The sequence below is a fragment of the Neoarius graeffei genome, chromosome 10 (assembly GCF_027579695.1).
Source record: "Neoarius graeffei isolate fNeoGra1 chromosome 10, fNeoGra1.pri, whole genome shotgun sequence".
Classification (NCBI taxonomy): Eukaryota; Metazoa; Chordata; class Actinopteri; order Siluriformes; family Ariidae; genus Neoarius; species Neoarius graeffei.
This window is the reverse complement of record NC_083578.1, coordinates 21596437-21611226: the sequence shown is the minus strand read 5'-3', so window position 1 is coordinate 21611226 and position 14790 is coordinate 21596437. Positions and strand designations below refer to the sequence as shown.

The window sequence follows — 14790 nt, the reverse complement described above, 5'->3', positions numbered from 1 at the left end:
CAGGGTCGCAGGCAAGCTGGAGCCTATCCCAGCTGACTACGGGTGAAAGGCGGGGTACACCCTGGACAAGTCGCCAGGTCATCACAGGGCTGACACATAGACACAGACAACCATTCACACTCACATTCACACCTACGGTCAATTTAGAGTCACCAGTTAACCTAACCTGCATGTCTTTGGACTGTGGGGGAAACCGGAGCACCCGGAGGAAACCCATGCGGACATGGGGAGAACATGCAAACTCTGCACAGAAAGACCCTCGCCAGCCACTGGGCTCGAACCCAGACCTTCTTGCTGTGAGGCAACAGCGCTAACCGCTACACCACCGTGCCACCCTACAACATATATCTTTAATAGAAAAAACAAACAAACCCAAGAATAAGTTTGGTGCACAAGTTTTATTTTGCATTTTCTGAAATCAACACAGGGTCAAAAATATACACACGGCACACCTAATATTTGGTTAAATGTCCCTTCGCAAGTTTCACCTTGACCAGCCATTAACAAGCTTCTAACAGAATTCTGGTTGGATATTTGATCACTCTTCTTGGCAGAATTATTAGAGTTCAGTTTAATTTGTTGGGTTCCTGGCATGGACCTGACTTTTAAGCACAGTCCACGTACTGTATTTTCCATAGGGCTGAGGTCAGGACTTTGGGACGGCCATTCCAAAAGCTTAACGTTAGCCTGCTTTATCCATTCCACAATTAGCTTCGATGTGTTTGGGAGTCAGCGTTCTTTTGAAACACTCAGTTCTGTCCAAGATTCAACTGTTTAGCTGATGGTTTGAGGTTCTGCTGAAGAATTGAGGTAGTCCTCCTTCATTATTATATCCTTTTTATTTAACCATGCTTAACATTTGGCAAAGTGTTCTTGAGGTTGAATGCCTCATCATTGCTCCTCCAAACAACCCTCTGGTCATAGTGGCCAAACAACTCAGTTTTTGTCTCATCTGATGAAAAAACTTTCCTCTAGAAGGCTTTTTCTTTCTGTGTCATCAGCTACAAACTTCAGTCGAGCCTGAAGGTGTAGATTTTGGAGTAGGGGCTTCTTTCTTGGACAGCAGCCTGTCCGTCCACGGCAATATAAAACTCACTTGACTGTAAACAGTGACACTGGTGTTCCAGCAGCTTCCAGTTCATGGCAGGCCTGTGACCTGGTGGTTCCTGGGTTTTTCCTGACCATGTGAACCAATTTCCTGTCAGCTGAGGGGGACAGTTTGAATCCTCTTCCAGACCTTGGCAAAGTGGCTACACCTTCCAATAACTTTCACTTGTCAAACAAACCCTGTTGGTACAGAGAAGCTACCAGCTGTAATCAGTCATGATCACTAACAGGAAGTTAAGAGGCCTTAGCAACTTAAGATATTTTGGAATTTTCAGCACCACTGAATGAATAATAATACGTATACCCACTAATTTTGACCCTGTCTTGATTTTAGAAAACCCAAAATAAGTTAACGCTCGTGCACCAAATACTTTATATGCCTCTGCCACCGTAAGGTGCAGGAGGCATTGTTTTCGGGTTGTCTGTCCGTGCGTGCATCCGTGCATGCGTCCCGAAACCTTGTGAACGCGATATCTCAAAGGCTAATGAAAGGAATTTCACCAAACGTTCACCATTTGTGCGCTTTGGGACATACATGAACTGATTAGATTTTGAGATCAAAAGTTCTAAGGTCAAGGTTGCTGTGAGGTCACATGTCTGTCCAAAAACCTTGTGAACACAATATCTCCAAGGCTGATACAAGTAATTTCACCAGGTCATGATTACTGTGAGGTCAAATGTCCATCCCCAAATCACAACTTAATAAGGCGTGTAGTCTACCGGGCGGAGGCATCCCCATCGACGCCATTTGGTGTTGAGTTCTATCTAGTTTTCTATTAAAGATGTATGTTGAACAATCATCATTCTTCCTCAGAAAAAGAACAGATGGAAGAAATCATTGAAAGCCCAATACTGCCATGACATTCATGTCCATGATGAGTGTATGTACACTTCTGACTGCAAGTGTACTGTATGTCCATTTTGCTACTGTATGTATCTATCTGAAAATTTGATCAACTCACATGGAAATCACACAACTAGCAAGGATTTAGATATCTTTAAGTAATCGAAATTAAAACATTTCCATGTTTTGATAAAACAGATTTGTTTTACGTTCACCCCTCTGCTTGCCGACCTGCACTGGCTACCTATTGCAGCTCACATCAAATTTAAGACATCGGTGCTAGTTTACCAGGCTGTCAAGCGGATAGGGCCAGCATACCTCCAGAGTCTGATCCGCTCCTACACACCAACCAGATCCCTATGCTCCGCTAGTACTGGTTGCCTGGCCCCTCCTCCTCTCCGCTCCTGCCCAGCCCACTCAAGACTGCTGTCTGTCCTGGTTCCCTATTGGTGGAATGACCTTCCCATTGAGGTCAGAACTGCCAACTCCCTGATCACCTTCAAGCGTAGACTGAAGACTCACCTCTTCAGGCTGCACCTCTCCCCTTCTTCCCCGCCCACTGTATAGCTGCATTTCGGTCTAGACCAACCCAGACTGTGTACTGTCTAGCCTGGGGTTAGCCATTTGAGTTCTCTATTTAGTTATTATAAAGTTATACTTTATATGGTTGGTTTGTTTCCTTGGCTGTTTGAGTATTGGCACTCCAACAGAATATTACACTCGGTATTTCTGTCACTTGTTCGGTTGGCACTAGAACTTTCTTGTCTAGAAGTTCAGCACTTCATGTACCTGACTTTTGCACTCATTGTGCATTCATCTGGCAGAGTTTCGCAGACCACCACACAATTGTTGATCAGTTCAATCTCAGTTTTGGTCACTGTTTTAATCTGTTCTGTTAGTTCCTTACAGTATGGTCAATACTAACTAAATTAAAGGTACATTACTTGTGTACCAACCGTGAGTTAGCGTGTCCGCCTCTCGATCGGGAGATCGCGAGTTCTACTCACGGTCGGGTCATACCAAAGACCATCATAAAAATGGTACCTACTACCGTCTGGCAAGGCGCACTGCAATACAGATACGAGTAGGGAAGTCAAACTCTTGCGGTTACCAGAGGACTAGCCCCCCACTGTAACCCTAGCTGTATAGGCAAGAGGCTGAGGGCTATCAAAACGGAGGTCAGCACCGCACCCATGCGCCTCAAAGAGCTGGTTAGTACTGGGACAGAAGATTGCCTGGGAAGACCAGATTCTGGCATGAGAGGGACTTTGACTTGACTTGTGTACCATATTCATGCATCGTCTGATGTTTGGTGAAGGAAACAAGTACTCTCAATGAAGGTTTTGGCAGTTGCAATACAGGACGTAAACAGTGAAATAATTAGGGTTGGTAAATTATTATAGGTAATGCATTTGCAGGATTATACAGATCATTGGCATGATATTTAAACAGTTAACTTTTATGGTGGCCCATAAGTGCAAAACACATTAACAAACCAAAAAACACAACAAGAAACCTAAAAACACAGCAACATTTACTCAAAACAGAAACCTCAGGTTCTTATCGTCCAGCACTCCATTTCCCCCCCATCTCAGACTGATGCATGTTTCAGTCAATCAGCAGTGAGCATATAATGTTCAATAAGGACCACCCCTTTGTTGCTGTTGTGTTTTGAGTTTGTTGTCATGTGTCCAATTTTGCCATTGGGTTTTTAATATTAGTTTTGAAGTAAATTTGTTTTGCATTTGCCAAATAAAAAAGGGTGATTTATTGCAAATATATGAGTAATAACTCATAAAATTTAATTAAGATCCATTCTGCTCTGTTTCTTTGGTCCTTTTATTTAGTTACACTCACAATCATAACAATTTATTATACCCCCGCTCCGGGGGGGGAGATACTGGTTTACCTCTGTCCGTCCATCTGTCCGTATCTCCGTCTGTCCAAAACACCCTTTTTCTCAGCAACCACAAATCAGAGCCACTTAGTACCAAACTTTGGCTTGGGGTTCTATACCGTGTATACCGTTTTCAGGTTTGTCGCACATCAATTTCCTGTTTACCGACTGAATGTATTTATGAAACGTATAGCGTGGATTTACAAAATTTTCATAACACTTTTCTCAGCAACTACAAATCACAACTGCTTGATATTTGGTACCGAGCTTCAGCTTGGTGTTCTATACCGTGTATACTGTTTTCAGGTCTGTCGCACATCGACTTCCTGTTTACTGACTGAATGTATTTAGGAAACATATAGGGTGGATTTTGATGCTATTTCAAGAAGCAAAATGCTATTTCAAAATGACAGTTTACCAGGATGCTGTTTGAAATCCCTGGGGAGAACACTGCTCTTTACTTACTTGTTTCAGGGTGAATTATTTGTTGAAGTCAACATTCATAATAAGTGTCCCATTCCTTTGATTGCTTGCATTCTGATATAAGCGAAAGTGGGGCTATGCATACTGCAAGTGAGCAGTAGCTCACAGTTGATCTTGTTTATTTCCAGGTGTGACCATGAAGCTGATGGACGAGGTGGCAGGAATTGTGGCCGCTCGTCACTGCAAGACCAACATTGTGACCGCGTCTGTGGATGCCATCAACTTTCACCGCAAAATCAAGAAAGGTAAACAGGAAGGGAGATATGAATGATTTAATAGACCCAACAAAAAGGGGTTGATTTTGGTAATTCTGTGATGCGATTAGCTCTTTCAAACACACACAATACAAACAATTGCCATTAGAGATCTTACATGTCATCTTTTATATAGAAATCCTATTTTTGGATCTAAATTACCTCTAGGTAGCAAAGTTCTCGTACCTAGGTGCCAGGCTTGATAAAAAGTTCTTCCTGTGCTTTTGTTGCCACATGACAGCAGCCACTGAAATAAGCAGCTCAACTAACACAGAATAGGCACTGGTTATTTTTATATCTCAGACACCCAAACAATCCTTTACAATTCCCAAATTACAGTATCATGTCTCTTGAAACAATATCCATCATGCTTTCAGGGCTGTTCTGATGGGTAACAATATACACAAAGCATGCATCGAGCAGAGCCTCTGAATATATTAGGCAAGGAAAGCAGATGAGGTAGTGGAAAATTAAATAAATATAAATTACTCTACCCGTCGCATTGAGCTGCCGCTGCTGTTTTGTGCCACCTGTTTCACAACAATGGTAGTGGTTTTCATAGTGTTTATTATAAGCCAAGGGCACAAAACAATATTCTCAGAATAGATCAAAATATCTCTTTTGTTATCTTTGAAAGACTATCTATACCAGAAAATCGAGAAACTTACAGAGGTAGTAATGTGTGCATCATTGTGTTGGATAATAGTGTATACAATGCTGTGTATCGTGAGTAATGGCTGAGGTGGAGGCAAAGAACACAACGACACAATGGAGATGTTTTGTTCGATAGCAAAGTCTGTTCCCCCCCATAAACAGTACAGTGCTCTAAAACAGCACTTTCACAACCTTTTCTGCTTCGAGGCCCACCTATCCATATATGTAACGAGTCAGGGCCCATTAAAAAAAAAAAGATCCCTAATTATTTTGGCTTATCTATTCTATTAGAATCTAATAATCTATTGTAACGTGTATGAATACACTTGTATATAACCAGTACAGTGTTTCCCCAAAGTGTTTTACTGTTGGGGGGGTTTGCTGGATGAGGATGGTCACCTGCAGGACCCCTCCCCGCAGCTCCTATTACAGAGCATTTGGACCTGAACAAACAGTTCAAGGAGTCATATTTAAGTCTTCACATTTATTTTAGAACAATAACGACCCTAACCCATAACTACGTCATCGCTCGTTTACCGCAATGCATTATGGGCGATACCCGGCATCAGCTCCGCCGTATTGTTTATTTTCGTCTTTGTTAAATGCTGCATAGTGTAGGTGCAATTAGTTTAAGTGAGTGATCAATCTCATTAAATCTGAAGGTTAACAATTAAAATTGAATCAGTCTCATTGAATCATACCATTGAATCAGTCTCATTTGAATCATACCATTGAATCAGTCTCATTTGAATCGTCTCACTGAATCAGTCTCATTTGAATCGTCTCATTGAATCGTTTTCATTGAATCAGTCTCATATCATTAAATCACTCATGGAATCAGTCTCATTGGATCAGCCTCATTAATTAATACCATTCATTTTGGTGCTTAATAATAAATTACCAAACAGCTAAATTATGGTATATTCCAAATTATTATGATCACTTATCATATTACATAACTCGTATGCACCTTTGAATTCTTTGAGATTGGGTACTTCAAAGATATTGGAAGACAAACACACAGTTTCAATAATAAATGGATTTATTATAGCAAAGATAAAAATGAATAATGTCAGTTGAAATATATACAAACAGTGAGATGTGTGTGTGTGTGTGAGAGAGAGAGAGGCCTTGTGTGTGTGTGGCCTACACAAAAGAATTAGCTCTGGTAGCTAACTCCACGTGTGTTTGTGGGGGGAGGATGACAACCTCGTGGTCCCTTGAGATAATACAATTAGCCCTGGATGCTAATGAAACAAAAGAATTAGCCGTGTGTTTAGCTAAGGCCCAAGGATCCTACCTCATGGAGTTAAGACAAAAGGTTAGCCAGTAGCTAACCCACTAGCTCATAACACTACTAAATCCACTGAAATCTTGATGAGATCAAAATGTGTAATAAGGAAATTGAGGATGTTGGTGAGGAATAGAGAAGCATGCACAGCCTATCTATTAAATAATTGAGAGAATAAAACAAAATAGAACAATCATCAATTCAACACGCTGTGTGTCTACAGTGTAAACAATTAAACCGTTCCTGAGTTTAAATTCACACTACTTCAATAAAAGCAAATTCCTAAGACTAGGTTTTGCCCAAAATGCCAAGTCTTACTTCAGTATCTTGCTTATAGCAAGATTATGGAGATATGTTCCGAGACTTTGGAGTTTCCGTTGTGAAGGCCTCCATGAGGCCCTTCCGTGGAAAGCAGAGGATTTCTTGGTCCGACGCGTGGTCGCTCATGATGAAAAAAAAGTCTCTGATCAGAATAATGTGCACAGAATTTTAATTAGGAGGAATTTCGGTCGCTCCTAACTTTTTTAAATTAACTGCTTGGCGGCAGTTTGGTACGTACTTGATAATAAAAATAAAAACCGGTTGTAACTCATTTGAGTTAGATCGCGCGATTTTTGGATTTTTACCGTGGTCAAAGGTAAACAAAGAAATCGCGCTGAATCGTGGATCTTGCAAGAAAGAATAGAAAAGACGTCTTATTTTGGGTTTGCTCGTGGAGCGAATCCTCTTTGTATCTAGACGGCTTGGAGTCCAGACGGAAAGAGGAGGAAGCGGAAACGTGTTCCGTTACTTATGCCTTCATGGTGGATGTGACGTTGGTGATCCCGCCCACGCGTGACGTAGGTCAACGCGGAAGTTGGCTGATGGGAAATGTAGTTTTTAAAGGGACTGTACCTACAATAGTTCTATCTAACCATGCCTGAAGTGAATTGCTGTGTGCCTAACTATGTCTCCACAATAAAGAGAACACGTAATTTGAGCTTTTATCAGCTGCTCGTGGAGAAGAAGAGAAGAAAGAAATGGATGTTTAATCTGCAATGAAAACCTTCGAACTGAATCGAAATGTAAACTACAAACGCTTGTCCGTTTCTCTGGTGGGAAAGAGACGTACTTAAACTGTGACCCAGCAATATTTCCATGGTCTGTGGAACAGCCTTCAGTTATAGATGATTATAACAAACAACACTTTTCATCGTCTGAAATTAGTGATATTCCAAAGCTTGTCAAGTCAAGTTTATTTGTATAGTGCTTTTAACAATAAACATTGTCGCAAAGCAGCTTTACAGAATTTGAATGACTTAAAACACGAGCTAATTTTATCCCTAATCTATCCCCAATGAGCAAGCCTGTGGCGACGGTGGCAAGGAAAAACTCCCTCAGACGACATGAGGAAAAAACCTCGAGAGGAACCAGACTCAAAAGGGAACTCATCCTCATTTGGGCAACAACAGACAACATGACTATAACATTAACAGTTTTAACATGAAGTCAGTTTCGTTGATGTTATAAACTCTTCATTGATGCATTACTGTAAGAGTCCAGAGCGTCCTCCAAGTGTGACTTTCAACTGTCCATATGGGGCCATCCTCCACAGGAGCGATGCGATGAGACTCCAACCAGACACAGGGCACCAGGATGGATCAGGCAGGTCTGAGGAGCAGAAGAGGTCAGCATCTCGATCTCAGGACCGACATGTAACTCAGAGGGACGGATTTGGAGGGGAGAAAAAAAAAACACAGGTTGTTACGTATGCCCAATGTCACCTGAATAAGTAGGAACAGTATACATATTGCACTGAGTACAAGCAGGGGCTCCAGCAACTAACTATGACAGCATAACTAAAAGGGGAGAGCCAGAAGGTAACACAGGCATGGGGGAGCCCCGGGACATAAAGCAGCAGCCACTACACCGTCAACAAACTCGAGTGAGCAAGCGAGTGAGTGACTGACAGCATCCATACATCCCAGTTTACCAAAACACTCTATGTCTGAGGACCCTCCAGATCTACACCTTTACCTCATAAACACCATTAACAAAAGGCTTGACTAAACAGATATGTTTTCAGCCTAGACTTAAATGCTGAAACTGTGTCCGATTCCCGAACATTACTTGGAAGGCTGTTCCATAACTGTGAAGCTTTGTAAGAAAAGGCTCTGCCCCCTGATGTAGCCTTCACTATACGAGGTACCAGCAGATAGCCTGCACCTTTTGATCTAAGTAGGCGTGGCAGGTCTTAGAGGACCAGAAGTTCACTCAGGTACTGTGGTGCGAGACCATTCAGTGCTTTAAAGGTCAATAGTGGTATTTTATAATCAATACGAAATTTGATTGGGAGCCAATGCGGTGTGGATAAGGGTGATATGGTCATATTTTCTAGTTCTAGTAAGGACTCTTGCTGCTGCATTTTGAACTAACTGGAGCTTGTTTGTGCACTTATTGGAACATCCAGACAGTAAGGCATTAAATCCAGCCACTGGGGGTGCATAAGCGTACTCTTGGTGCCAGTCCCAAGCCCGGATAAATTGGAGAGGATTGCGTCAGGAAGGGCATCCGGCGTAAAACTGTGCCAAATCTAACATGCGGAATGAAAAGAGAAATACCATACCGGATTGGTCGGGGCCCGGGTTAACAACGAGCTACTGTTGGTCAACAGGGTGCTGGTGGAAAGTGTGCTACTGTTGCGCCAAAATGGAGGAGGAGAAAGAGAGGGGGGAGGCGTGTTAGGAGAGAGCGTGAAAGATGGAAGGGAAGGAGCTTAGAATTGAGGGTTGGAACACTGAATGTGGGATCATTGACTGGCAGAGCGAGAGGGTTAGCAGGTATGATGGAAAGAAGGAAGTTGGACATTGTGTGTGCAGGAGACGAGGTGGAAAGGAAGCAAGGCCAAGAACATTGGAGATGGATGCAAGTTGTTTTATTATGGAGTCGATGGGAAGAGAAATGGTGTTGGTATTGTTTTGAGGGGAGAGTTGGTCAACAGTGTGATTGATGTGAAGAGGGTGTCAGATAGCATAAAATAGTGGAGCCGAAGATTAAGTGATGGAAATTAAAAGAGGTTGAGCATCAGAAGGAGTTTAGGGAAGAAATGAGACGAGCATTGAGTGGTCATGGAAGTCTGCCGGAAGATTGGAATACTACTGCTGTACTAGTAAGAGAGGCAGCAAGGAAGGTGCTAGGGTGGTCATCGGGAAGGAGGAAGGAAGACAAGGAGACATGGTGGTGGAACAAAGAAGTGCAGGAAATTATAAAAGAGAAGAGGCTAGCAAAGAAGAATTGGGACGATCAGAGAGACGAGGAAAGTAGGCGGTTATACAGAGAGACGAGACAGAAGGCAAAAAGAGCGGTAGCGAAGGCGAAAGCAGATGCATACCAGGAGTTGTACGAAAGACTGGAGACCAAAGAAGGAGAGAAAGACCTGTACAGACTAGCTAGGCAGAGAAACAGGGAAGCAAGGGATGTACAGCAGGTAAGAGTGATGAAAGATGTAAATGGAAATGTGTTGACAAACAGAGTGTATTAAGAAGGTGGAAAGAGTACTTTAAGGATTTATTAAATGAGGAGAATCCAAGAGAGAAAAGGTCAGATTCATTGGAGACAGCAAATCAGGAAGCAGAGTTGGTTAGTAAGGATGAGGTGAGGGCAGCCATGAAAAGAATGAAGACTGGGAAAGCAGTCGGACCAGATGGTATCCCGATTGAGGCTTGGAGATGTTTAGGTGAGACGGCTGTGGAGTTCCTAACGAGATTTTGTTTAATAAGATCCTAGAGAATGAGAAAATGCCAAGTGAATGGAGAGTGTCCTAGTCCCAATATACAAGAATAAGGGAGATGTACAGAGCTGCAGTAATTACAGAGGAATAAAATTGATGAGCCACACCATGAAGCTATGGGAAAGGGTATTAGAGGCGAGACTGAGAAGAGAGGTAGCAATCTGTGAACAGCAGTACGGGTTTATGCCAAGGAAGAGCATGTCGGATGCAATTTTTGCTTTAAGAATGTTAATGGAGAAGTACAGAGAAGGCCAGAGAAAGCTACATTGTGTGTTTGTAGACCTGGAGAAGGCATACGATAGTGCCGAGAGATGAGTTATGGTATTGTATGAGAAAGAGTGGAGTGAATGAGAAGTATATCAGAGTGGTGCAAGACATGTATGAGAACAGTGAAACAGCAGTGAGGTGTGCAGTTGGAACGACTGAATGGTTCAAGGTGAAGGTGGGACTTCATCAAGGATCTGCTTTGAGTCCTTTTTGGTTTGCCATAGTGATGGATAGCTTGACAGACGAAGTGAGGCAAGAGTCACCATGGACCATGATGTTTGCGGATGATATTGTGATAAGTGGTGAAAGTAGAAAGAAGGTTGAGTTGGGTTAGGAGAGATGGAGGTATGCATTGGAGCAAAGACGAATGAAGGTGAGCAGGAGCAAAACAGAATACATGTGCATCAATGAGAATGGGGATGAGAGTGTAGTGAAGATGCAAGGAGCAGACGTAAAGAAAGTTGGTGAATTCAAGTACCTGGGGTCAACTGTGCAGGAAAATGGGGCTGCGACAGTGAGGTGAGAGAGTGCAGGCAGGGTGGAGCAGTTGGAGAAGGATTTCAGGAGTCATTTGTGATAGGAAAGTCCCAGCAAAAGTGAAAGATAAGATGTATAAGACAGTAGTGAGACCAGCTGTGATGTATGGATTGGAGACCGTAGCCTTAACGAAGAGACAGGAGGCAAAGTTGGAGGTGGCGAAGTTGAGGATGTTAAGGTTTGCGATGGGAGTGACAAGGTTGGACAGGATAAGGAACAAGCACATCAGAGGGACAGCACATGTGGAGAGCTTGGGAATTAAGCTAAGAGAGATGAGACTGAGATGGTATGGGCACATCCTGAGAAGAGATGCAGAGCATGTTGGAAGGAGAATGTTGAGGATGGAGCTGCCAGGCAAACGGAAACGAGGAAGGCCAAAGAGGAGATACATGGATGTGGTGAGAGAGGATATGAAAGTGGCAGGTGTGGTAGAGAAGGATGCTGAAGACAGGGAGCAATGGAGACGAAAGATCCGCTGTGGTGACCCCTAATCGGGAGCAGCCAGAAGAAGAAGATGATTCAATAAAGCAATGCTTTTTGCAAAATTGAAATGGAAACACATTTTTCACGTTTAAGTCACATGACATGACACAAAGAGCTGCTTTTCTTTAAAAAAAAAAAGAGTGCTCTGTAGGAGCTATCGCAAGAAGTGAAACTATTGCTCAGCTTTAATAGCATAACATCACTCAATAGAAACGCAGACCATGTGTAATTGTGTTTTGTTAAAATGTTTCAAATATCACTTCTGTTTTGTGCAAAACTGCAATGGAAACCCAAACCAGGGGTCAGTGCACCACATTTCCAAATGGGGTTGCGAGAGAAGCTCACAAGCTCCTCTTTTGTTCTACTCAGTGGAACAGAAGTCAAGAAAACCCACACTAGATGCCAACATTATAGATCGGGGTCATCAAACTACAGCCCGCGGGCCGACTCCGGCCCGCCACCCCCCTTTGACCGGCCCCCCAGCCCCTCTGTCCCCCACCACTTGAACCGGCCCTATGAGGCAATCCCCAAAAGTGGTCATGGCCTATTTTTTTTAAATTGCTTTTTGGCAAATAATAACGTGTCTGCATCTTGTATTTTGTTGAGTTTATCAATTAAAATTGATATTTAGTTATAAAATGAACTATTCATATTTTCCGAATTTTCGTCATATGCTCGTGATCAAGCAGTGACAGGCAGTGCACGCGCAGAGAACTGTCAGTGTTCAGGACAGCAAAATGGCTAGCGGTAAGCGAAAAGCTGACAGAGAGTGCAGAGTTTTTGAAGAACAGTGGACCACCGATTATTTTTTCGTTTCGCGTAAGGACCATGCAGTTTGTCTTGTATGTAAAGAAAGTGTGTCGGTTTTCAAAGAATATAATCTGCGTCGTCACTACGAAACCCGCCACAAAGAGTATGCTAGTTTGCGAGGGCAAACAAGAGAAGACAGGATTCGGAGGATGAAATGCGGACTGGCTGCACAACAGAATGTATTCCTTCGCCAAACCCAGATCAACCAGGCTGCTGTCCGAGCTCGCTATAAGGTAGCTCACCTACTAGCTACCCATGGAAAGCCGTTTACTGATGGGGACTTTGTTAAAGTATGCATGCTTGCTGTGGCCGAGGAGGTGTATCCCGACAATAAGGATGCGCTCAACGCGGTGAGTCTCTCCGCACCTACTATGACCAGGCGAACCGAAGATTTGGGGGACAACGTACATACCAGCTGAATGAGAAAGCGTCAGGATTCGAGTTTTTTGCTGTGGGCATGGATGAGAGCAATGACGTGCAGGACACAGCACAACTGCTGTGATCTATTGATCTATTGCTCATATTATTATAATTTCACTGTTTTTTTTAAATGTATTTATTTTATAGGCCTATTTATTTGACCTTTATTAAGTGCTGCACACTTATTATTATTATTATTATTATTATTATTATTATTATTATTAATAATATCAACAGGCCTACCTACAATTTATAATTTTCCACTCGCCTTTGCCAGTGTCAAACACCTCAACTAGGCAGATGTTTCTTACCTTGACAGCTTTGATGTTATTTTTATTAGAAAATAAATAAATGGAATATCTGTGGTATTTCAAATTAAAACAAAGTGTGAAGACTCGATTACTACTTTTGCAAACCACTAGTAAAGATAAACAAATATGTGCCAGGAATCAAGTGTTGATATAGTAGTGGGGATATAGTAGTAGGGTTGGGCGGTATCCAAATTTTGATACCTTTAAACTGTCTCTGTGTTTTCCCGGGGTATACGGTATTACCGAGAAAAAAATATTTTGTTTCGGCCTACTGTGTAACGTGCGCCTATACCGGCGGACCTTGTCCAGACCTGCGCCTATGCCTCAAATGTACTATTTAAAAGCGGCATAGCGAATTGTGTGCATTGTGGTATGGATTAAGCAGCAAAGCGAATTTTGTGCATTGATGAATGGATTAAGAGATATTTCAAAGCATCACGCAACTCTTCCTTCATCTTGAAAATAGCATTCAACTGTCGTTTACACATGTCTGCGTTGAAACGCCATTTGCAGCACTATTTCACCTACTCCATCAAAAAAAGTACACGATGAGCAGGATCATACCCTTTCAAGCATGGGAAATAAAAAAAGAAAAGAAAAAGAATCCAAGTCCGTTTAGACTGCGCGATAAACCATATTCTTCAGCGCAAATGAGGCGAACCTAATTCAAATGCGTGATAGCTGCACAAGGCAAAATCATATGGGCCCACGTCATGCCATGGCGGGGAAATTAATAATCAAATGGCCTTACCTTGCTTAAAACGTTGTCTTGATCACATAACTCCTTACAATTATTCCACTTAAATCCATACGGTTTAACACACCCAACAAAGATAGCAAGCGCATTGCTAATTCCCACCAGAAACCTAACAGTTTACGCTACGATTTCTTCCGTTTCTTCAGTAGATGACATTTCAAACGTTTATTACCCACATCCCAAATGTCATACGTTATATTATTTTACCTTGTTGTTACTCATGTAACCTACTCAAAACACAACTCATTGGAGAGATCTCGTGGAAGTGGAGTACCCCAGGCTATGGTGTGCCTTAGGGGACATATTAGATTTTTTCGATTTTTCTTCTTACATACTTTACACACAGCTTCATCTGTGTTTGCTGGCTCTCCCTTTTCGTTTGGTTTGAAACCAAAATACTGCCACACTGCCGATGTTGTATTTTTTTTTTTGCCACTAACTCGTTATCTTGACTTGCCATCTTTCAACCGCAGTCTCAATCTCTTGCGAAGCTTTCTGTCAGACTCCAAATGTCACGCAGGGTTGCCATGGTAACGACATAAACAACCCTGCACGCGATGAGAACTTCTTTAGGAAATTGATAGAATTAGTGAAAATACGATCACACAGTTATTCGGGATGATCTTCAATTTATTATTTTATATTATGACCTCATGTACTCCATATTTATTTAGATATTATATATTTTTTTAAAATGACGGTAATGAGACCGATACCGTTGGTACTTTTGGATACCTCGGGATACCTTCTTACCGTAATACCGCCCAACCCTATATAGTAGTGGGGATGGCTGTGCCAGGCTAGTAATCTCTACTACACAATGAGGCCTGCTGGTGGTCATATTTGTCTGGGTCATGCAATTCTATGTTATATAGCTGACCCAACCCCAGCCCCCCATCACAGTCA

At 42.3% G+C, this 14790-nt stretch overlaps 1 protein-coding gene across 4 annotated transcripts in view; it reads left to right on the top strand.

Annotated features, from left to right (window-relative positions):
• Positions 1 to 14790, top strand: part of acot7 (acyl-CoA thioesterase 7) — a 305552-nt gene that overhangs the window by 234625 nt on the left and 56137 nt on the right. For all 4 annotated transcript variants that reach the window (XM_060931526.1, XM_060931523.1, XM_060931524.1 and 1 more), the window contains one exon: positions 4460 to 4576. In XM_060931526.1, coding sequence (XP_060787509.1) covers positions 4460 to 4576 — 117 coding nt within the window. The remainder of the gene's footprint in view (positions 1 to 4459; positions 4577 to 14790) is intronic.